The 25636-nt window shown below is 38.7% G+C and overlaps 1 protein-coding gene across 1 annotated transcript; it reads left to right on the top strand.

Moving 5' to 3' along the window:
- Positions 1-11361: 11361 nt before the first annotated feature.
- Positions 11362-15607, top strand: LOC148008868 (protein NRT1/ PTR FAMILY 8.1-like). Its single transcript, XM_087673966.1, has 4 exons — positions 11362-11742; positions 12532-12749; positions 13342-13856; positions 14681-15607. The coding sequence occupies exons 1-4, from the start codon at positions 11502-11504 to the stop codon at positions 15531-15533; spliced, it is 1827 nt and encodes a 608-aa protein (XP_087530092.1). The 5' UTR covers positions 11362-11501; the 3' UTR covers positions 15534-15607.
- The last annotated feature ends 10029 nt before the right edge of the window (positions 15608-25636 follow it).

Raw genomic sequence — 25636 nt, 5'->3', positions numbered from 1 at the left:
TTTGGAAAAGGTGGCATTGCTGTAGTGGGAGGAATGTTTTGATTGAGTCACTTTTGTTTAGGGTTCCACAATCTCATCTTGACATAGCTCAGTATACACCGAGAGATCTATACACAAATCTCCACAAAATGAGGGCTCTGCTTCATTTTCAAAAAACCATCCTCTATCTCCATAGGTGAGATGTCTTGGTCCTCTAGGCGGTTCATCCTAGTTTCTTGTATGCCTTCTGCCATTGCCGCTATTAAAGGTGTCTCTTCTACGATCGGTACGGGGGTTCTGGCAAACACGAGGATACTCCTAGATGTCATGGGAATGACATACCACCATTGAGGTTGTTGCAGATTAGGGAAAAAGACAACCTGATCCATATTACGATTAGTATAAAAGTCCACTTTGAGATTGCTAAAACGCGTCAAGTATTAGGGACTCTTACCTGCTCATAGTGATTTGGCAAAACAAATGTATCACTCAAATCGGTCCACTTCTTCATTGAGTCAATCTCAACAAAGCCACTTGGCCCTCGCCGAACAGTTGCACCTGCTCCTTCGAGAGTAACCTTGAACCATTACACATCAAATATGGTCACGGAGAAACTTCGATAGTCCATTGCAAGGATACTCTGTAAACATCCGAAATACTCCATCTCTGCAACTACACGGTTTGGATTTGTGGCACGTCGTCGACTTTCCTGCTCAAACATTGCCATCACTCCACAGTCCATTGTCGAGCATAACTTGTCGATGTGCTCTACTCTGAAATGTCGTCCACGTGACCATGCTGCACTATGGACCTTATACTGGGAGAAGAACAAGTATATTAGTTGCAATTTGCAGTATAGATTGTAATTTCTTGGGATTGCATACCTTGGAATTGCATCCATACCTTGGGATTGCATCCACATGAGAAGTCCCACTCTTCTTCAGTAACTGTTTTTCCATCTTGAGATGCTTTGGTTAGGGCCTCATGTAGCCATCTAGTGGACATGAGTAGAGGCATCTCCTCTAAGCCCTTCGGATATCGAATGGGCTGTTGCCGCATACTCCGTCAATCTTGCAGACTCTCGCTCAGCTCGAGCATCCTCATACCGTTGCAGCCACTTCTCCATCGTAGCGCTATGTAGCATACAAATTCGGTTCACCTTGGACTCCATGGATGCGTCCATCTTCTTCTCTATTCTGTTTCCCACTAGGATATCTCCATTCAGACGATCATCCTCCTTAAGTGACCATATCAAGCCTTTGTCCCGGTCCACAGTGGACAACCACTCAGAAATGTACACCAAGGCCTCCTACACTAACCAACCTTTAGCCATGCTACCCTCAGGATGAGCCCGTTGTCGCACAAATCCCTTTAAGGTCTTCATGAACTGTTCAAGGAAAAACATCCATCGACTATGGACTGGACCTGCAACCTGCAATTCATCTACAATATGCACTAGAAGATGGGTTTGTATCGTGAGCATGCTAGTGGGAAGATACTTCTCCAAAAGACAAGCAGTCTCTACTGCCATGCATTTCGCGGATTCAATGGATGATGTGTGAATCTCTTTTTGGGAGACAAACTGAACCAACTCGGACAATTTGTAAATGGATGTTTGTACCTCCGATGTCAGAGACCCCGCGATTGCGATCGGCAATACGAACTGTGAAACCCATGTAATTAATATTGTGTATAAACAAACGGAGATTCTGAAATGTAATATGCAGAATCATGCCATACGCAGCCTCATATTGTACATACCTGACACATCTTATACCAATCATGGGATTTGAGTCCTGTCAATTGGTCATCCTTTGTAAACGCTGTCTTGAGAGAACGCATTAGGCCAGTCGGCATGCGAAAGGACTTGATGTTTTCCTTTACTCGTCGCACTTCATTGCCAGACAAAACCCAAGGAGCGCGCGGCAATTGCACTCGACCGGACGCCACTTACAGGCCAATATGGTTCCATATTTCCCACTGTTTTCAAATCCATCCTCACTCCTAGTGTGTCTCACTGCCCAGTGAGGTGGTCCCATAGCAAGCTACCCACATTCTTAAAAATGTGCATGGGATCTAAAAGGTGGTTAATTTTCAGTTTTTTCCAATAAGTCAACTCATAGAAAATTGAGAAGCGTCGCATTCCACTGGGAAGCGAGTCTTGGTCCATCATCTTGCGATCAAACCAGCTCAGTGCGTTCATTCTCGCAGGAGGGCGACCAAGAAATCCTTCTCTCATGACATGACCCTCTGGCAAAAAATCCCGATGTCCCTCAAATACCATCTTCTTCATAGATTTTGACATACGAGAATCCAACCTTGGTCCACACAGAGGACATGCATGGTAACCTGACGTGACTAGCCCTGCAGAACACACATGTAAAATGAGGCATGTCATAACACCAACATCGCTCAAAGAAAACTAGCAAAATAAGAAAACACACTTTACCAGAGCATTCTCCATAACCTGGAAAGTCATGCATGGTCCACATAAGAATTTCCCTTATAGTTGCAGATCGCCTACCAATATGTTTGCTCATGTCCTCCACTACAATTCCCTCCCACAACTCCTTTAGCTCATCAATCAGTGGAGAGAGGTAGACATCCATATTCTTGACTTTGTATCGTCCAGGCACAAGCAAGCTGAGCAAAAGGTGTCCTTTCTTGGTGGAAATCCATGGCGGTATATTGTAGTTAACAAGGACCACGGGCCATACACTATAGGAGGTGGAACATAAACCAAAAGGATTTACCCCATCCATGGCAAGACCGAATCGTAGATTCCTCGCCTCCTTTGCAAAGTCATCGTCAATGTGATGCCATGCTTCTGAGTCAGCTAGTCTGAAAAATGTGACAAACACGTAGTATCAGCGGAAAGTGCCTCAAAACCTTCTACGGAACAGTCTGTCCTTGCAAGTCATTTGATACCTGTCCACACCGCACTTGGGACATGTGGCCAACAATTCAAACTCTCCCCGGAAGAGAACACAATCATTGGGGCAAGCATGAATGCAATTATAATCCATGCCTAGCTTTCGCAGCACTTGTCTTGCATCATCATGAGACTCTGGCATCGTGTTTTGGGTAGGCAAAATGTAAGATTTCAACGTTCTACAAATTGCAATGAAGCACGTTATTAGAGTACTACATAGCACATTTTAATGGCTTTCAATAAAGAATCATACACATCATAATATACCTGAATAGCTCTGTCACACTCGCATCGCTCCATCCATACTTTGTTTGTATGCTCAACAATGCAAGAAGTGTCTTCAAACGGGATACCCGACTCCCATCATACAATGGAATGGCAGCCTCCGCAATTAAAGAATCTTGGGATTCCGAGTCCGTCGGAAGCAATGATTCGATCATGTCCTCTAACTCGGGCGCCCAAAAAGCAGGAGGATCGTCCATGTCTCTAGCATTATCACCCATAGAAGGGGGTTGAGAGTTATCACCTTCTATGAGACAGTTAGTTATCTCGGATGGCATTTGTATAGAGCGCGGACGGACCCGTCTTACTGGATGCAAGAGATCTGCGGACTGCAATGTATCGACATGGCCCTGACCCTGTAAAGGACGTTAAGGAGCTAACTTCTAAGATAACCCCAAACTGTTATACTTAAATCAATCACATGTCATATAGTACGTAATGAGAGAGAACTTACCGTAATCTCGTAATTGAAGACTGCTTGGTCGATTATCTCAACTCGAAACTCTCCATACCGTTGCACATGCTCTATGGACAAACGATGTTTCCGACGAATGGCCAATTTGCATTGCGTGCATGGACAAGGGACACGTTGATTGAGCCAAGCCTCACGATCACCACCATGTTGGTCATGAGTGCTAGACATCTTGACTGCGATGTAATGGATGATAATTTAATAATAATTCTATATTGTATATTGGGACCACTCCACTATATATATTTCAGGTCTTTTTTTAAAAAAATTTGTACCTATCTCTTTGAGTTCGGCTCTAAACTTATCTATCTTTGAGGTCGGCTCTAAACTATGCTCACACACATACATTTTCGTACCTACATTGCAAAGAATAAAAACCAACACAAGAAAAAATTTGAAAATACTCGCTTCCATTTCTCTCTCTTTCAACACTTCCTAACCTACATTGCAAAGCAACACAAAGCAACACAAAGATCGAAGAGAAACCAACACTTTCTAATCTACATTGCAAAGCGAAACAAAGATTGTAAAGAAACCAAAACAGGGCATACCGTCGTGCTCTCTTCTTCTTCCACGACCTCTTCGTGCGGGCGAAGCTCCTCTCCTCACGTGCGGCTCGTGGCTTGCTTCCTTGCTCACCTTCCTCTCTTGCTCACCTCCCTTTCTCTTTCTCTCCACCTTCGCGCGCTCATTTGAAAGAAACGTTCGGGTTTCAGCGAAATGTTACCGCAGTAAGTTGTCGCTATTAGTGTCGCTATCTCCGTCGCTAAAAATGTCCCTACTTGCGTCGCTAAATAGCGATGTTTTTAGCAACGCAAATAGCGACGCTAATACCGACGCCGAAAAAAAAAATCGCTACTTAGCGTCGCTATATGTGTGTACCCTTGTAGTGTACACTACCACTTTGTAAGAGAGAAGGTACTAGCAGGTGAGATTGACTTGGTGTATGTCAGCACATAGGATCGGATAGCTGACATCTTCACAAAGGAATTGGGTACAGAGAAGCTTCAAAAGTTTCGAAGCTTACTTGGAGTTGCAGAGATGCAGTTGAGCTTGAAGGGGAGTGTTGAGATGACAAGCTCAACACATGCAGACATTAATGATGGACCGCCTGGTTAGATGGATCCACACGTCTACACTTAGCACGTTGGTGGTCATTATGACTCTCACATGGCCGCTGGCTCATTACTTATTATATTCAGGTTGTTACACCTATTTACAGCTGGCATAGTTATAGCGCCAGTCGACTAGTGTAGTCGGTTATGCATTATTTGACTTAGTAAGCCACTTTCCTTTATGTTGTATCTTATCTATACTTTGAGTACATTGTAAAGAGTATGGAAGAAGAAGAAAAAACTAGCGAGAAAATGTTTTGGCCTCCATCTCTTTTCTTGTCTCTTGCGTGAGCTTCTCCTTGTGCATTCTGTGTGTGTTCGGCGCAGCATCTTGAGCAAGTCCCCCCACCACACGATTCTTGACACACATGGTGTTGAACTTCAAGATCAAACCCTTCATGAAGTGATGAGATTGATTTCTAATAGAGCTAGAAAATAAGAGAGACTTCCAAAGTGGCTTGTCATCTCTAAAGCTCATAACTTTCGGCTTAAGAGATCACAATTTTTTATACTCAACCTTTAGATTTGCCAAGTTGGAACATTTCATGACGTTGAGACTTCTTTGAGAGACTTGAAGAGTTATAGTGTGGATATCTAAGGATAAAAGTTACCATGAAAATTTAAAATATGGTTCTTTTGTAGGTCACTGCACTCATATATAAACAATATTTATGCTTGAAACTATATTGCATGAAGGTAGGCTTGAGATTGCTTGATGTTTCCTTATAAAATACAATTGGTTTTAATATTGGGACTCAAAATATCAAAACAAAGAAACTACACTAAAAAGAAGTAAATGGAATTAAAAAGGTAGGCATAAGCATTACTAGCTTCATGTCTAGACAATCCTCTTCATTAAGCTCACACTTGAGGCTTGGTTTTTCAATGGAAGACCTCAAAATTTTGGCATCCTTAGGCTATCGATACTCCAAAGCGACATATTTCAAGAATCTCATCTTCTTCAAGCTCACACATGAGGCCCCTGCTGCTATAAGACGTAGATTTACCAACATCCAAATGTCCAAATGGTTAATTAGGCCTTGCTCAAACTTGTCATCTTACGTATGCTCAGTTTTGGAATTGAGGTTCTCTACTTGAAGCTCACTTCACATTTTAGTAGGCACAATCCTTTTTTAAATGACTGTGATTATTTAATTCTCAAATGGAGCTTTACACTTTAAACTTGCCTTAGTTTCTTTAGTAGGTGTGTATTTGGGGTTTCAGCATCATGATGGGTGGGTTATTTAGGCTACAAGTGATGTATACAAGAACATCCAATATCGAATTGGCATCTTCCAATACAACATGTCCATTTGATGCTTTTCATTACCACTTCATCATCCATTGTTTGCTATTATATACACAAGTTTCTATGCAATAATAATTTGACATATTCTTGACGGATGCAACTTTACCAACTCCCTTACCCTAAGCTTTTTATCTCTTATATTGAAACTCATGTCAAGTGAAGCTCCTCTACATGCTCAATTTCAAATTTGACCTTTACAAGATGGTCATGAGGCTCAATTGTATATTTGATTAACATGAGTCCAAATCTAAATAAACATCAATTCTCAATTTGGATTGGTAAAGGATCAATCTTGTTTTAATACTTTTGAGTATTTGAGTTTAAATTTAAATGCATATGAGGCTTAATCTTAGATAACTTGATAGGAGTCTCAATTTCAAGGGATGTGAGACTCAATCTTGAAACTAAGCTACATTAGACACTATTGTCTAAGCATTAGGTTCAATCCTTCTAATCACTTTGGTCTCAATTGACTCCGAAAACACTTTTGGATTATTGATATGAGTGTTACATTAAACATTATTAGCTAAGTTTTACATTCGGTCATTGTAATCACTTGAGATGTTTGGTCTTAGTCTCAATTGACTTTGGAGTCATTCTTGGCAACTTGATACGAGTCTCAATTTGAATGGACACAAGGTTCAATTTTAAGATTGAGCCTCATCTCATGCAACTCTATTTAAACAATTATGAAAAATAGTTGTACATATAGCCATATTACAATGTGTTAATTTTCTTATTTTAAGAATTAAACTATAAAGTGTCGAAAATATGCCTCTCGCCCTTTTTAAATTCAATAGAAACTATCTTAAGTTATTTTGCCAAAAATTTTACAAATTGTTATATGTGTTAAGATTTTTTCGTTTTCTTTCAAAGTGGCACTTGAATAAGTGGCAATTTTTCTAAATGTGTCTTATAAGCAATAGTATTTTCCAAGATTGATTGGATAGGCAACAATATCCTTTACTATTATTAATGGAAGCTAGGGAGGGGACACGTGCCCACTCTAAGCTTTCCCCAAACACACTCTTGATAGCCACATGTCACCCAACTGTGAAAGAAGGCACCTGCGAAGGTGCAAATATCCCGTAGGCATAAGAGATTCACCATGTGGAGGGGGGGTGGGAGGGGAGCACCTATAAAATGAAGGGGTGTGAGTGTTGCAATCTAATAATGTGTAACTATCCCATATAGGCACAAGAGCTCTGTGAAGCCACCGAGGGGGAGGGGTAATGTGGGGCAAGGTGGGGGAGGGGAAGAGTACCTATAAAATGAAGGGGTATGAGTAATCTAATCCCCAAAGTTTTGGTGGCTATCAACTCTTGATTGGGAGGTGAAAAGTGATCTCTTAGCATGCTTATCAACATGCATTTTAATTAAATGAGAAATGGCTTCTACAAAAAGGATGTTTCCTTTTGAAGGTAAGTGTGGTTGCGATCTCTTGAAATAATGAAACACACACAAGGTTCCTTTAGAGAAAAACAAAGATTGGAAATACACACAGAGAGAGAGAGAGAGAGAGAGAGAGACCTTGAAGGGCCCCTCTCTCACCACAGATGCCTGGTTAGAATTTTGTAGGTTTTTTCTAACTACCTATGTAGAGGGTGCAACCCAATACTACAAGTGCCTCTTAATATTCATTATGTAATATTTGTATTATATAATATTATATTTATTCTTTCATGACTCTATTGTTGCAAGGCATCTCAGGGGTTCTACCTTATCGGACATGTACAATACCACATGAGTTCAAAATAAAGGGTATTATATTTAGTAAAATTTATAGGATTATGTTTACCACAGAGGTTTTAAAATAAAAATTTGAAAAAAAAAATCGTAAGTTTAGTAAAGTAAAAGGGGTCATTTTAAGGCCTTATAACATATAAAGAAATGGTATTTCTTAATATCCTTTGAATGCACGTTATATAGATGACTTCTTTTACGTGGACCCATCAGGCGGTGTAGACGTAGTCTTGCACCACCACAAGTGTGTGACTCTAATCCTGTAGGGCATAGTCTTGAGGTAATTCATCCATAATACATAATGTTAGATAAATGTATGCATAATGTAATTGATAAGTAGTCCCATACGAACTTCCACATCAACATTATACACAATAGCTCAATGAGCAAGGATTGGATATTCATGCATCATGATTACAATCATCAATGTACTGACTAATATTCCTCTCCTTCAAGATAGAGCACTCTATCAATGATTGATCACAACAATCAATTTTCTAATTACCATTTGGCATTAGCTCATTGGGCATTGTTTCATGGAAAGTAACCTATCTTAAGGATGTACACATATAATAGGTGGTCTAATAACCAATTTTAGCCTCTTTCAGTCCCCCAGAATCTTTGTACAATTGCATTAAATCTTTTTCATCCTACTACATGCATACTAATATATATATAATACATAATAAGTACATATTAAAATTTATATAATATCTAATATATATAAATATGTTAATATTCATATTATACAAATATTATTTTTATATTATATATATATTATTAATATACATTAAAATATGCTAATATATTATATCTCATTTCAATATTAATGTTGTTATGATGGTAATGTCTTCTAAATTTAGAAGTCTCATTCAATAGTTATAATATAATGAGTACCAACATGATCATTCACATATCTCTCTTCAATACCATTGGCACTCTCATTACATGATGTATTCATATTACTTGACATTATACACGAAGTATTTTGGTCATAAGTTAATTCCTTGTACGATTCTTTTAGAACTAATTATCCCTTAAGACACACATTGCACCAAACTCATACATAGATGTTGCCCATAGAATACATGACTACTCACAAAAAGGTTATTCCTTTGGCTAACTTACTTACAGAAGAAAATTCCAGGTCTAACTTGGAGATTTTCAACCACATAATTTGCATTCACCATACCAACTTATGATTGTGGATTAGAAGGTAGAGTTATCACACCATCAAAGAGAATTCAAGAGGAATGGAAATTATGCAATATAATTATATAGGATATCAATGTTGCCACATCATGTATATCAATGTGGATATAATTATATATAATCATATTGCCATGTAAGGCATACATAAAGATTGAAATGTGTTAGTGAATAGTAATAGTGGTGCTTCAAAGTTTGGTCCAAAGCGCCAAACCTAAGCTAGTACATAGCACTAGCCATGGTGTGAAGCACTTGAAGGAGACTAGGCACGGTGTGCCTAGTGTAACATTATGAAATATGAGGTGAGGCTTTCCACATGTAGCAAACAACTAAACTATGAGTTGTCCATTTCATCATGTCTATCAAGAAAGATGTTATGTTTTGCTAAACGATCAATATCCAAAGTCAGTGATTATATATTTTATTTCCACATAGAGAGTACTTTGTTAAGAAATCCATTGTATCATGTACATTCAATAGATGTTGTGAAACATCCTTACATATAACGTTGTTAAATAACTAAGATAACACCATTGCATCATAAACTTTTACTATTGTTTCAAACCTTGACAAATTTAGATTTGTATATTTGTCTTGAAATGTTACATTATAACAACACTCTTGATTATTTCATGTGCTTTATGTACATAGTCAAGGTGGATCTTGCAACCTTTAGAAAAAGAAACCAATGCCTATTCATAGGGTTGGACATACTCTCTCGGGGAAGTTACTATATGTATATCCTCTACATCATGTGCATTCAATGCCTATTTATAAATATCCTTATCTGTGAAACTTTCCTGAATAAAATATAACCCTTTACTATTCAATTTGTAAATAATCCCTTTATATTATGCCCTTCTAAATGTATAAAATGTATAAAAATTGTATTTTAAAAATAACTTATTTTGAACCCACGTGATGCACACATATATTCACGAGTAACTTACCCGAGCGTACTGCTCCCCAATATTTTCAAACATAAACACCTACTTTGAATGCCCTTTTGAGTTATTGAGAAAAGAAGAGAGATTTTCTCAAATTTAATTCCACCAAGACATTTTGTAATGTTTCTAGCGGCAATTCAATCATTGTTATTAATTAGATGGCCAAAATGCATGAACTCTATCTGTTGAAATAATGCAAACTTGTACTAATACTTAATTTAGCTATCACTTGAGTTGTAGGTGACACTAGGTTGACTGTTATGGTCATGTCAAGCTCCAAAGAAATAGGCTAGGGAAAAGGGGCATCATGAACAATTAAATTAGGATTATTGATGTTTGTTGATGTACAAGTGTTTCCAACCCAAAATAATGTTATGATGTAACGCTTTCTAGGCTTCTTTGAAAATCTTATACACATAAACATGTTTACTTCTTTAGGATTTTAAGTTTTGCACCTTTTTAGATTATTATGTCAAACAATGTGAACATTGCATGGTGCATGATGTAAGACGATTTTTAAGACATCATGTACGTCGCTATTAGTGTGCAACATCACTTCAAGGACCTATGATATGATATGAAGGTTCAATTTTGAGAAAATCTATGAGTTGCTCACCTACACAAGCATTAAAAACACAATTTAAAAAACTCATAGCACATTGTGAATGTTTTATAGTCTTAGTGTGGTAGGTATTACGTGAGGTAAAGTTAAAGGCAATGCTATATAATTTTTCTATATATACCATGACAAGTTCTTGTTAACTTCCAAATGTGCTATGCTTTTTGGTGGTTGGGTGCATGAGAGTGTAGGAAGCAATGGAGCCTAATGAGAAAGAGGAATTGGCTGAATACATGTGCAATTTGGGACAATTCCGTAAAGGATACCTAACACGATAAACGTAATGTTAAGGATCTTCTGGTTCACTTTTCATGAGGTTATAAAGGTTGCACTATTGACAAGGTCTCTATTTATTCAGCATGTGACCTCCAATAACCTTTTATTTATGAAGTCAGTTGTGCGTAGGGCATGTGTGAGCATCGTTTGGAAAGAGTAGATCTATGCACACACGTTGAGTAAGGAAGGAGAGAACATGTTAAGAGAGAAAGGCCAATAACCTCTTTTTTGGGGGGAGGGGGCAATAATTAGAGAAATGAGTGGGACAAGTGGGGGCTAGGGGGATTTATAATAAGTTGGTGTGACTGGGGTCTCCGTTAGCTTTGACAGAAGAAGTGGTGGTAGTAGTTTTCATGAGAGGGAATCTGTGGGGGGTGGTGGCTGTGGTTGGGGGAAAAGAGCACAGGAGGGGACACACGGGGAATCCGTGAGGCCGAATAGTTACAGGTTAGATCCGTTAAAAGGAGATGGAGAATTTACAGAACTACTAAAGCAGACTGCGTATGGGGTAATATAAATAGCACAGAGGCTAAGCAGGTGAGTAGTGGGAGTGATGGAGATGATGATCATGTGGTGACTGCGCCAGAAGGGAGAGGGAAAGGGAAAGGAAGGAAGGAGATGATGGCGAGTAGAGAGGGCGACAATATAACATCAGCAGCAGCTGCAAGCATTAAATCGGCAGTGGTGGGCAATCACAATGGCGCCGAGAAGGTTAGAGGAGGAGGCAATCATCATCATCATCACAGTAGTAACAATGATGGTGGTAATGATGATTACAGCCGGTGGGTGGACTGGCGCTGCAAGCCCATCACTGCCGTCAATCCAGGCGGAGGACGGCGGGGCGCCTTCTTCACCATCGGTATACCGCGGTTTACACCTCATCACCTCAGCATCTCGGCATATTTTCTGAACTTTTCATATCGTCAACAAGCTCATCTTCTTTGCTAGTCTCAGTGGCCGTCCCTTTGAATGAAGCTCCCCGTCCCCATCGTAGAATCAGTCATTCACTCTATTTCGAACTTCTTCTTTGCTTACCAAACTCGTCTCTGAGTTCCCTCTCCAACAGATTACTCAAAAGCTCGTTACATACACTAGGCACAAAGAAAGGACAGGGGCCTAGAGAGAGAGAGAGAGAGAGAGTGTGTGTGTGTGTGTGTGTGTGTGTGTCTAATGGGAATTATAATAACCAAGTCTTGCACTCTATTATCGGCTCTCAATTAACAACTCTAACATGGCATGGTTCATGCATTCTTCCCAACAAGTATTTCTAAGCTAATCAATTAACAATGGACACATCATCATCTGGCTCATGTATTCTCCCCATCAATTATTCCTTAGAAATGTATAAACATGGCCATAGGTTGTTCATCAAAACCTTAAGTTATTTCCCATATGTTGAAACAAAAGAGGAATTTGAAACCCCTTGTCTCGTGCACAATCATGGGGTGGGGTTAAAAAACTCATAGTTCTACCCTACACTAATTTCCTCCATAGCATCCATGATAATTTTAAGTTTTCCAAGTTTTTCATTATCATTTCAAAGGAAAATTCCCTCCAAAATTTGTTTCTAGCCATATGCTTAATATGCATCGACAGTATATATTTTCTCTTGGATCTTAAAAACATGTATTGCGGCACATGTGGACAGTTTCTGCAGGCTTTGGCTACTTTGCCTTTAGTGGCATCTATGCAAATTTAGTCTTATACCTAATCAAAGTGTGGGGAGAGAGCAATGCAAGTGCTGCCAACGACCTCACCAACCTCCTTGGCACTCTTTTCTTCACTAGCCTCTTTGGTGCCTTCTTGGGTGATGCCTATTGGGGTCGCCTTTGGACCGTGGTCGTCTTCCAACTTACGTTTGCCATGGTAACAAATTCTATTTAGCATTTACTCTTGTAGCACCTACTTGGGCCATGGTTGTCTTCCAACTTATGTTTGCCATGGAACAAATTCTATTTAGCATTTACTCTTGTAGCACCTACTTGGGCATATCAAACAATTATCCCACCCCCAAAATAATTTCTATATGAGATCATCCATCTCTCATAAGTGAATTGAAATCCATCAACCCTATTGAGTAGGTTAAATAGGGATAAACCTAAACACTTTGACTCATTCATTACCGATTCAATGCAATCTTGTTTTGTGTTCTTACAAAATAACAATTGCTTCCCTTTGTACAATGATATCTAAGTAGACACTGTCATTTCACAAATTCATGGCCAATACCTAAGGTGACAACCTAATAGCTATATCACCAAGCAATAGAAGTGGTCTTCTTTCTTCTAGTTAGCATACATGAAAAGTAAATGTCCATTCATATAGTTGTAGTTCCTTTTACAACACAATATTTAAGTATACTTATCCATCATTACTTGTACATATTACCAATGTGACACTAAAGTTTTTGTTTTTCCATGGTTTGATCATTTGGGTAAATTCCAACTTTGAAATGTAGGGTTGTGTGTTGGTGGGAGTGGTAGCGACCATGCAAGAGGATAGCCACACAACAAGAGCAAGCTTGAAATCATTCTTATTTGGGGCCTTGTATATAACAGCACTAGGGAGTGGATCCTATGAGCCTGCGATCGCTTCCTTAGGGGCAGACCAATTTAATAGTGCTAGGGAGAAGGCCACTTACTTCAATTGGATGTTTGTCGCATGCAATGTGGGCCAGCTACCTGCTCTCACCCTTCTCACTTACCTAGAGAATAGGGGATCATGGGCATTGGGATTTTGGATATCTAGTGCTGCAGTACTCTTGTCCCTACCCATCTTTTTAGTGGGTGTCCCCTATTACCGCCAATACAAGCCTGGTGGCAACCCCTTTATTCGCATTCTCCAAGTTATTGTTGCTGCTGCTCGAAAGTTCAAGGTCACTCCCCAATTTGACCCCAAACTCCTTTACGAAGTTCCAGGTCACTACTCCATCATCCAAGGGTGTCTCAAAATTCAACATAGGGACAAATTCAGGTCAATACTAAACTTTTCTAAATTATCATCTTTATTGCTTTCATAAGTTAAAGTTATGTGCAAATGTTTGCAACTTCTTTTTCTAGTTTCCAAGTGATTACATTGAGATCCTATTTGTTTTTCCTTAGAAATCATTGAGCATTAATGAATAATGTTTAGTCCATGTTTCTCATATCTACTTCTAAGGCTATTCATGAAGTCTCAATTTTTAATTTTGGTTGTGCACAACATAGATTCTATACTTGAAATCTACCCCTTTATAGATTACAAACTTATAAAGGAAATTGTTTATGGAAACTATAGGCAACACATACCACAATACAAATAGAGGGGGAATTGAAAGAAAATCCCTTATTAATGTAGTATCTCAAAGGAAATTATGCGTGTCCTAAAACCATTTCAATAGAGAGGGGAAACAGAGAGAATCCCTTATTAATGTAGTATCATTATGCATGTCCTCAAACTATTTGTGAGAGAGAGAGAGAGAGAGAGAGAGAGAGAGAGAGAGAGAGAGAGAGAGAGAGAGAGAGAGAGAGAGAGAGAGAGAGAGAGAGAGAGAGAGAGAGAGAGAGAGAGAGAGAGAGAGAGAGAGAGAGAGAGAGAGAGAGAGAGAGAGAGAGAGAGAGAGAGAGAGAGAGAGAGAGAGGTTCTCCAGGAGATCTTAAAATCTTTGATAGAGATACAAAGTGTATAGAAAGTGTAGTAGATACATGTATCAATCTTGAGCTACTTTATAACAATATTAATGCACATAATATGTTATACTTTTTGAATCTCATATAAAGGGTTTAATGGTTGCTTTGTGATGTTACCCTTGCCCATAGATGGTTGGATAAGGCAGCTACAATCACAAAGGATGATGAGAAAAATCAAAATAATGTAAGCCCATGGAAACTTTGCACAGTTACACAGGTTGAAGAAGTGAAAGGTTGGATAGGCATAGTTCCTATCCTAATTTTTGGAGCACTAGCTCAAGCAATGTTTGCACAAATGACTACTTTATTTGTGGAGCAAGGAGCCATAATGGATAGCACTGTTGGAAAATCACATTTCAAAATTCCCCCAGGTTCATTACAAATAGTGGCTATTCTTGCTGCAAGTGCCTTTGCACCTGTGTATGATTACATGATTATTCCTCTAAGCAAGAAATGGACAACAAATCCCAAGGGTATCACATCCTTACAAAGAATGGGATGTGGATTAGCAACCACAATGCTAGCCATGATCGTGGCAGCCCTTGTTGAAATGAAAAGACTGGAAAAAGCTAAGCATGGGAACAACTTGTCAATACTTTGGCTTATCCCACAAAATGCAATTATGGGAATTAGCATGGCCATATTGATGGTTGGACAAATGGAATTTTTCTATACAGAAATCTCTGAGAGTGTTAGGAGTCTTGGTATTTGTCTCACCTTGGTATGTCGTGGTTTAGGAAATTTTATAAGTACTCTTCTTGTCACAGTAATTATGTCCATAACCACCCATCACAAGCACCTAGGATGGATTCCACACAACCTTAACCTCGGTCACTTGGACTATTTTTATTGGTTCCTTTCCTCTTTGATGTTTGTAAGCTTGGTCCTTTATGTGATCTATGCACATTTTTACACCTATGTAGACCAAGCCGACTTTCTTAGCACGATCCCTTGTAAAGAGCTTGAAATACCACCAAAATAATATTGCAAACAAAATTATCCGAGTCCATATGTATTTACCAAGAAATAATGAAGCTTTATAAGCATAAGTATACATGTCTTACCAAGAAAGAAAGGTGTAAGTTCCTATTTTAAAAAGTGTGATCTAGTATGGATTGAAAACATGAATATGTATACCTTTATTATTGATATATTAACTTGAGAAACAAAGTTAGAAACAAAGAAACATATGTGTACACTTTGTAAATTTCTTTTATTAAATTTAACAATAGTTTTGTGCGTGTGCATAGATGCATGCATGTGTGTACACACATGTTTGTGTTGCAACAAACTATGACATAAGCCTTAGGGATTTTAAAGGATTTCTAACAATCTTGAAGGTGGTGTGCTTATAATTTGATGAGCATGACAAGTAGCTAGTTCTATGCAATTTGGTCATAGATAAATCCGGTTATTAAGGGTAATGAAAACAATACTGGAGATATGCATACATCAAATAAAATTATGCATTACAACCATATTCATGTGTTCTATATGTCATATACAAAATAATAACACTTAAGTTAGTAAACTTTTGGCTTTTAGGTCTTAAGTCATCTTATCCCCCACTTTCTTTTTTGGTAATGCAAAGTGAATATTAGAAAGATATAAAGTAGTTACAACATCTAAAGTAGATGCAAGAGTCCTAGGCCATACATATTTCTTACCAAACAACTTAAAGATCCAATGTTTAGATCTGAATTGCCTCAGTACTAAAAGAGTGTCAGATTCGAGCTCTTCTAAAGAGTCAGCAGGGAGCTTCCTAAAACTATTCTTGAATATAAGAGTATTTCTTTTAGACCATAGAAGGTTGATTGTAACAGAGATAAGTGCAACGAGCTTCTAGGAGGCCACATTGAGGTTTTGTTGGTCACCCAAACATGCTACATTAAATCCAAAGTGGGTTGTGAAGTGAGATTTCTTGAGCCATTGCTTGATCTTGTTCCAAACTTGTCTCACCGATTGACATTCCTAGAATAGGTGCTTCTTATCTTCTTCCTTCCTTTTACAAAATGAGCATAGGGGGGGTGATTGGTAGCCACTTCGCCAATTGAGGAGACCTTAGGAAGTTAGGGGTAGCTTCTTGGAGATGAGCCTCCAACGCCAAGTGTCGAGGCAGGAAGAGGGTGTTGCCTGCCCTCCACTCTTTTTTCAGCCTACGCCGCGAGGTAGTAGATCTAGCTCTAGGGCAATCCTTGCGCCATTTATCATACAAGGTCTTCAGGATCCTGGTCTTATGGGAATTGAGAGGCTTATCAGCAGGGCTGTAGATCAGAGTTCTCAGGAGAGAGTCATGGAAGACCACGACTGAGGAGGGCCAATCAACTTTGACCCACGTCAACACCTACTCGAACCAGAGAGTCACCATGGGAGTCAGACTAAATTGCTGGGCAGCTGCCTGTGCTTCCCGCCACTTGTGGGAGTTGGAGTCCCAAAGTTGCTTAATCTTTTAGCCAATCATTAGGCCCATTCAAAGACAAGAACCGTCCAGGAGAGCAAGGCCTTTTATGGTGCCATCTTGGATCCTTTTGTCTAATTTGATGAACCTCCAGTTTAACCAATCGTACGCTTTATCGAGGTCCATGTTGACCAAGACAAAGTTAGCTTAATGAGAGATTGCTAGATCCATCGAGAAAATCAGAATGAGTGCTGCTTCTACAATAGGGTCCTCTCATCACATTTGAGGTACTTCAACCAAGAGTTCATGATTCTGTATTACGCATCATAATTTTGGTCCACCAAGGGGCTCCTTGCTTGCTTCCTACAAGAGGGGTTCTTCATATTCTTCCTAGACTTGCCTTTCCCATCGACTAACTTCAGATCATGATTTTCTTTATAAGCTTGCTTCTTTCCCAACAACGGTCCCAAGTCCTTCTTGCTCTAGGCTTTTGTGGACTATGTACTGGCAATCGATGAAGACCCCCTCTTACTCCGTTATCCTGCCACCAGGGCACAACCTCTATTGCCTTTATTCTTGATTGCTTAGGTGCTCCCCCTTAATCCTTGTCAACCAATATGTTGGAATCTCTGGAGGAGGCAAGTTGCAAAGAGGGCCCAAGAGTCTTAGTAGGGCAGTTCCTTGCAGAGTTGCCATTAGCTTTGCACAGGTAGCAAGCATTGGGGAAGGGAGCAAACTTAACACTAAGGACAATCTCTGTACCACACAGGGTTTGAAGCTACAAAGAACGTAGGAGGTTCATTGCACCTATCCCAAAGAATGCAAGCATGGCTAGTTGCTTTGAGGAGACCCCAAGATGTTGCAGGAGCAAGAGCATAGAGTACCTTGCCTAGGGTCACAACAATGGACGCAACTTCATCCACAAGCCACAAGGGAAGGTCAGTGAACTCGATCCAGACCACGTATTCATGGGCAGGGACCCCATCATAGTGAGAAGGTAGAGGACCAGGGCAATGTGTATACTAAGTTCCCTCTGAAGCCCATCGCATACGCAATAACTCAATCCCTCTCTAGTTTAGAGTGGAGAAGCGCCATGTATAATCCTTTGTCAGTAAACTTGAACTGTACCAAGGTTACCTTACCCTTGTACGTTGCATAGCAGGACGACCAAGAAAATAGAAGTAAACACATGTTCCCATGAGAGTTGCATCCTCTGTCGGACCCAATTGATCACTACAGTAAGGTAACCGCCTTATGTACCCATGCACCCTAATGAGCCTTGGCCTTCTATGCAACATTGTGTTTTAATGTAGGAAAGAAGGTTCAAAAGGCAAAGACAACATTGTAGATGGAATAGTTTTGTGTGATACTATGAGTTTTGCACCCCAAGTACTTTCCTATGCTTTATTAAAGAGGTCCCTCTTCATGAGGAGTTTAGCCATTGGTTCGCTACTACTTATCATGGTCACTATTCTCTACATTATATAAGTGTTTAGAAAAATGATTCTATTAATTTCTTTTGGTAACATAGAGGGAAAGAGACTCGACGTTGTCTTGTTCTGTTGGTTTCATGGGGAGCGTTCTTCATGTTTTGTGATAGTTTAGTACTTTTTCACTAGATGAAAGCTTGTATCAAAGAGTGCCTTCTCATGATTCTAGAAATAGAAATTAGGAGTCTTGCCTCTATGTTGGGACATGTCCTCTATATTGTTCCTCTACCAATAAAGAGAGAGTAGTGTGCACATACTTTGGGATCAGTAGATCGTTCGCACATGAGGAAGTAGGGGCTCAGAAAGGTTGCTTTTGTTACACTTTTTCCTATGTGGTAGGTAGAGTACACTTCAACCATGGGAGACACGATAACTATGGGGAAATCCTATGTTTCATCAACTCCCAGTTGAAGTGGGACATACGGCACAAGGAAAGGATGCTTTGAACTATCGGTTCTATAGCAAAGATAAAGTGGAGAGTACATTATGCTTATCTCATATGCACCAAATTGGAGAACAATGCACTTCTTTTCGCACTATGCAGTTAAACTACCTCATTTGCCCAGTATGTCATGTGCAGAGGCTATGGAGTGTTGCAGCTGCAAGATACCAAAGGATTTGAGATACTCTATGAGGTCAAAGTTCACTTGATGCTTTGATATCATTGTCATGAGATAGCCAAGGATTTGAGATACTCTACGAGGTCAAAGTTCTCTTGATGCCTGATATCATTGTCATGAGACAAGTCATTTTACAAGTTTATTGTGCAAAATGTCTACGTTGACATTGTAGCACATCGTCACGTGCGTCCACATCAATGCCTTCGTATTGTTCATTGCAATATCCATTGCCATTGTCGTGCTTACTATCATTCCATTCGTTTGGGCATCCCCATTCTATTGATTGCAACCTGCCCACCACCATTCCATCCCGCAGCTACTTTACATCGCGTCTACGGGGTAGGTACAGCATCTACCCCAACACGCGAAATATGCCAATCCTCATCGCCCAACTAGAATATAGGAGGTGGCTTCAAATGGCGACCAGGAAACAGATTTATGCTTTCCCTGATATTTTACACATCGCAATATTCTGCTTGAAAATTTGTACTACATCGCAGCTTTCGCTCGATTATACGAAGCCTGCAAAATCGATTTGTGCGCATCGTACTGAAGTTGGAGTCAAGAATTGTAAACCATGACTAGTCACAAACGCCGCTGAAAAGTTGCATCTCAGAAAACGATAGCTAGCACTGAAAGCAGACGGAATATCACACCCCGTCTTCCAATACAAGGCTTTTATGCGACGGTCTGCATGGCCGATTCAGCATCCACTATTAACTATTACAAGGCTTCACATGTCAGGAACGTTAGGCTCCTTCGCGGTGGCAACTCACGCGAAGTTGCCACAAAGAAATTAGGAAAGTGAATTTGACATGCAAAACTTCACTTTCCTCTCTCTTTCAACTCAACCTCTCTCTCTCTCTCTCATATATATATATATATATATATATATATATATATATATATATATATATATATATATGTATGTATGTATGTCTGAATGTGTGTGTGTGTGTGTGTGTGTGTGTGTGTTAAGGTATCCATTGGAAATTAGGTTTCTACAAGCTAAGAGAACATTAGGACTTGGAGGTAGGAGAGTCCATACTTCCTGAGTTAAAAGTTAGGTAGTTTCTATATCAAATAAATGTATGTAAATCATATCTTTACATTTGCCTAGCATTTATAAAATAAGGTTTACTTTTCTTATGAGATCGATAGGATGAAATGTTGGATTTTTAGGTGCATATTAAGTTTTTTTTTGGGGGAAGGGGGGGGGGGGGGGATGTGAGGTTAGAGTGTTTTGGGATGACACATTAGTTAGGGTTTTGGGTGCAATGGTTATTAAGATTTGAGGATAGGGTTAGGGTAGGATTATAGGGGGCAACACTGAGATATGGGAGGATAGAGGCATTATTGTACCATAATAGGAAGTTAGGTTGGTTAGGGTACTTAGTGCTTTGGACTCAAGGGGGTTAGTAAGACATGTGATTAAGGTTTATAAGGAAAATGGTTGACAAGGATTTTTGGGCAAAAGATGATGATGAAGAAGTTATTATTTCATTGTATGGAGTTAGATTTGGGGAGATAGTGTTTGGAGTTGAGTAGGTTAGTAAGACTTAGGGTTATGGTTTATAAGCAAAAAGCTTGAGGGGGGAGGATTAGGGCACATGCAGGCACACTCTCTCTACCTTAGACTACTCATTTATGTGTCCTCTCATAATGGTAATGTAAAGATCAAGGAGGTTACTGTCTAGCATATGCGGCTGATAGAGTGTCACCAAAATTCAAGCATAATGTATGTCATTGATTCTTCACCATTTTATGTAGTTCATGCCTCATTGGATTCAATATACAAAATCAAGGTTGAAAATATTAAAAATCAAGGTTATTACCATCATGACTGTAAATCAAGGTGATTATGATCATGAGTATAAACACAAGTTTTGAATCTTGCAACGTGCATGACATTTTTAAAAGCCAAAAAAGGCATTTGCAAGGCCAAAAAGAATAAAATCATTCATGACTCGACGATGCGACACTCAAATTTGTGGCACCATGCTCCCACAACTTGACATGATAGCTACTTTGTGCAACTTGCCTACATAGATTGATGGCTAAATGAGCTTGAGTGACAATTTTTTTGCCCTTCACCATCACATCAAAATGGCAAGCTTTTGGGGGCCATCACTTTTTCGACCCCCATATCCTAGCCCAATTTGTGTGCATTTGCACAAATGCACATGCATACACACACACACACACACACACACACACACTCTCTCTCTCTCTCTCTCTCTCTCTCTCTCTCAATGTGAGGGTATGCATTAGAAATTAGGATTTCCCAAGGGAAGGGAGCATTAGTGCTTAGAGGTAGGATGATTCATAGTTTCTAGCTTAAGTTTAGATAGTTTCTATGCCAAAAAGAAATTATAAATCATATATTTATATTCTCCTAACATTTACAACCTTATCTATATTATTCCTATGAAATTGATGGATGGAATGTTTGATTTTCAAGTGTAGGTCAAGTTTGCAAAGAGAAGGGATGTGAGGTTAGGGTATTTTCGAATGACATGTTAGTTACGGTTTGGGATGCGAGGGTTATGTTTTGAGGATAGGATAAGAAAAGTAAGATTAGGGTACGGTTTTGGATCGAATATTGTGATGTGGGAGGATGGAAGGGTTATTATTCTATGATAGAGAGTTAGGTTTTGGGGGCTAGTATTAGTGTTCTAGATTTGAGGGGATTACTAAGACTTTGGATTAGGTTTTATTAGCAAAATGTTTGAGGGTGAAGGATTAGGGATCATGGGGCAAGAGATAACGCGCACACACACACACACACACACACACACACACACACTCTCTCTCTCTCTCTCTCTCTCTCTCTCTCTCTCTCTCTCTCTCTCTCTCTCTCTCTCTCTCTAAACAATAATAAAGCATTTATGATCATTTCGTGACATTTTACACCTTGTTCATCAAATTCTCTCCCAACTCCACATAAGTATGACCTCCATTTCTTGTTGGGCTATGTATTCAACTTTTCAAAGGATCCTTTTTTATTTCCTTATTATGATAATATGATGAAAGAGATTGAGCAAGGAAGAGAGGTTCTATTGGGATGATGACAAGAAAGAGTAACACAACTCAAATTGATGTAAAGTCACATTAAACTACTATGATACCTTTCGTCTCTCCACCCTCTTCTTTCCTCTCTCTCCTCTCCCCACTTCTTCTTGTCCTCCTCCTCAGTCATCTTCCTCCCTATTTTCAAGCCTCTCTTTTCTTTTTTCACTTCACTTGTTTTCCCTCTCTCTTTTTTCTTCTTCTCTCTCCCCCTGTATTTTTTCTCTCATCTATGCTCTTTGTCCTCTCTTCTCTTCTTTTTCTTTTTTCCTCTCTCTCTCTCTCTCTACCCTCTTCTCTTCTCTCCTCTCCTCTCTTCTCACTATTCTTATCCTATCACTTCGACTATTTTCTTTTTCCTCTCTCCCCTCACTTATAATCCTCCTCCTCCTTCTCTCTCTCTCATAGTTGAGAGAGAGAGAGAGAGAGATTGACTACATGCTACCACACCCCAAGACTTTGCATGTGCCTCCACCCATCCATGTGTCTATTGGCATGTGCGTACTCTCTTACGCACACACACACAGATGGCAGTGAGCCTACATTTTTGGTGCCATGTATACAACCCCCACTAACTCTGCACAGAGAGAGAGAGAGAGAGAGAGAGAGAGAGAGAGAGAGAGAGAGAGAGAGAGAGAGAGAGAGAGAGAATTGTGTGTGTGTGTGTGTGTGTTATCATGAGAGTGAATGGCCACTAGGATTGCACGCTACACACACACACACACACCGATGAGGTTTCTTCACTCACAGACATCTAATAGATGTTGAAAAAAGGGAGAGAGATTTGTGAACATGGTAATGTCAAGAAGAGAAAGTAAAAGTATTTGAAATTTGAAATTGAAATTAGGTTTGGATCACACTCTAGGTTCGAGAGGCCCTCTAGAGGTTTAGGACCTTCCAAACCTATAGCTAAAATAATATTATATAATAAAATAGATAGATAAATAGATGCAACAATAATTTTGCATATTATTAGGGGATGCAACTTTACTGGCCCCCTTACCTCGAGCTTCTTATCTCTAAGATTGCAACTTATGTCAAATGAGGCTCCTCTACATGCTTGATTTCAAATTGAACCTTTACAAGATGGTCATGAGACTCAGTTGTATGTCTAATCCTCGTGACAATTGACATGAGTCTTAATCTAAATAGGCATCAAGTTTGAATCTAGATGGATAAGGTTGAATCCTCATTTTGATACTTTTGATTCTTTGAGTTTATTTTTGAATGCATATGAGGCTCAATCTTAGATACCTTATCAAGAGTCTCAATTTGAATGGACATGAGACTTAGTCTTGTGATTGAACCTCATTAAACAATTTTACCTTAGTATTGCATTCGATCCTTTTAATGACTTGAGATGTTCAATCTCAATCTCAATGGACTACAAAAACACTTTTGCCCAATCAATATGAGTCTGAATTTGAATTTAAGATTGATCCTCATGCCATACTATTGAAAATTTGATAGGAGTCTTAATCTGAATGGACATGAGACTCATGATCAATCACTCTGGAACTTGATTCTCATTAAACATTATTAACTTAGTCTTAGTTTCGACCCCTTCTAAGGACTTGAGATGTTCAATCCTGGCTCAATTGACTTGAGAAACATTTTTGACCACTTGATATGAGTCTCAATTTGAATGGACACGATGTTCATTTTTAAGATTGAGCCTCATCTCAATGTAACTCTATTTAAACAACTTCAAAAAATAATTTTACACATAGCCATACTACAATGTGAAAATTTTTATATATTAAGAAGAAGTAGACTATAAAGTGTCCTCAAAATATGTCTTTCACCCTTTTTAAATTTTTATTTTGCTAAAGAAATTATAAATTGTTATGTAAGTGTAAAACATTGTTTAGATTTCTTAACTTCAAAGTCTTAAAAATAAAATTGCCATACAACAATGCATTTTAAAGGTTACATTATAAAATAAGAGGTGAGACCTTCCACATGTAATAAACATTATAAAATATGAGGTGAGACTATCCACATGTTATAAGCTACTAGATTGTGAGCTATCCATTTCATCATGTACATCAAGAAAGATGCCACATTCTACTAAGCCACAATACACAAAGTTTGTGATTAGATACTTTCTTTTCACTTAAAGGGTAATTTATTAAGAAATCTATTGTATCTTCACATTCAATGGATGTTGTAAAAAATCCTTAAACATAACATGCTAAATTAATATGATAACAAATTTCCATCTTAAATTTATGTTGTTCTTTCAAATTTAATTTTTGAAACCCCAATAGCATATGTAAATGTGTATATTTGTCTTGAAATGTTGCATTATAACAACACGCTTGATCATCTCATGTGCAATGTGTACACAGTCAAGGTGAACTATGTAAGCTTTAGAATAAGAAACCAAAATCCATTCATCGGGTTGGACATACTACTCCCCAATATTTCAAACACAAAGACCTCCTTTGAATGGCCTTTTGAGTTACTAAGAAATGGAGAAATATTTTCTCAATTTGTATTCCATCTATGAGGTTTTGTATTTTTTCACTTGTTTTGACACTTCAATCATTGTTATTAATTAAATGGCCAAATTTCCTTAACTCTGTTTGTTGAAGAAATGCAAGATTTTAATAATACTTATTTTAGCTATCACTTGAGGTAAAGGTGACACCACATTGACTTTTATGTAAAGCTCCTAAGAAATAGATAAACAAGAAAGGGACATGAAGAGTTAATTTAGGATTCTAAATGTTTGTTAATCCCAAAACAATGTTATTGATGTAAAGCTTTTTAGGATTTCTTAGACGTTAACATGCTCACTTCTTTAGGGTTTCAACTTTTGCACATTTTTACATTATTATGTCAAAGAATGTGACCATTTCATTGTGGATGATGTGAGGTGATTTCTAAGACATCATTTATTGCCTATCAGTGAGAGCGGCATCACTTCAAGGACCTATGATATGATATGAATGTTCGATTTTTTGAAAACCTCAAGGTACTTGCCTACACAAGCATTAAAAAACAATAAGAGAACTTGCGGCACATTATGAATGTTTTATAGTCTTATTATGGTAGGTATTACATGAGGTAAAGTTAAAGGCCATGCCATAGTTCTTTTTTAAAAATAACATAAGTCCTTATTAACTATTAAATGCATGTTACACTTTTTGGTGGTTGGGTGCATGAGAGTGTATGAAGCAATGGAGTTGAATGAGAAAGAGGAAAATGCTAAATACATGTGCAATTTGGGACAAATCCATCTCGGATACCTAACACAATAAACTTCATGTTAAGTATATTACGGTTTATTTTTCTATGAGGTTACAATGATGAGATTATGAAGATTGAACTATTGATGTCTCTCTTTATTCACCATGTGATACCCAATAACCTTTTATTAGCATTGCTCTGTAGGATATTTGGTTACACAATGGTGTGGTGACAAGGTGCACATCCCAAAGAATTGCCCCCGACTATAAACTTTAGTTAGCTAGTCCACTTAGCCTTGAAATGTGCAGATATC

This window comes from Lygodium microphyllum, unplaced genomic scaffold (assembly GCF_053477565.2).
Source record: "Lygodium microphyllum isolate KBCC unplaced genomic scaffold, Lygodium_microphyllum_v1.1.10 scaffold_56, whole genome shotgun sequence".
Lineage (NCBI taxonomy): Eukaryota > Viridiplantae > Streptophyta > Polypodiopsida > Schizaeales > Lygodiaceae > Lygodium > Lygodium microphyllum.
The sequence above is the reverse complement of the archived record's forward strand: the minus strand, read 5'-3'. Positions and strand labels throughout refer to the sequence as shown.

Bases quoted from the DNA above. Each gene is read 5' to 3' on its own strand.
- LOC148008868 (XM_087673966.1), top strand. From the start codon at position 11,502: ATGATGGCGAGTAGAGAGGGCGACAATATAACATCAGCAGCAGCTGCA. The intron at 11,743-12,531 runs GTATACCGCGGT...ACATGTGGACAG, and splicing joins GGGCGCCTTCTTCACCATCG to TTTCTGCAGGCTTTGGCTAC. The intron at 13,857-14,680 runs GTCAATACTAAA...CCTTGCCCATAG, and splicing joins CAACATAGGGACAAATTCAG to ATGGTTGGATAAGGCAGCTA.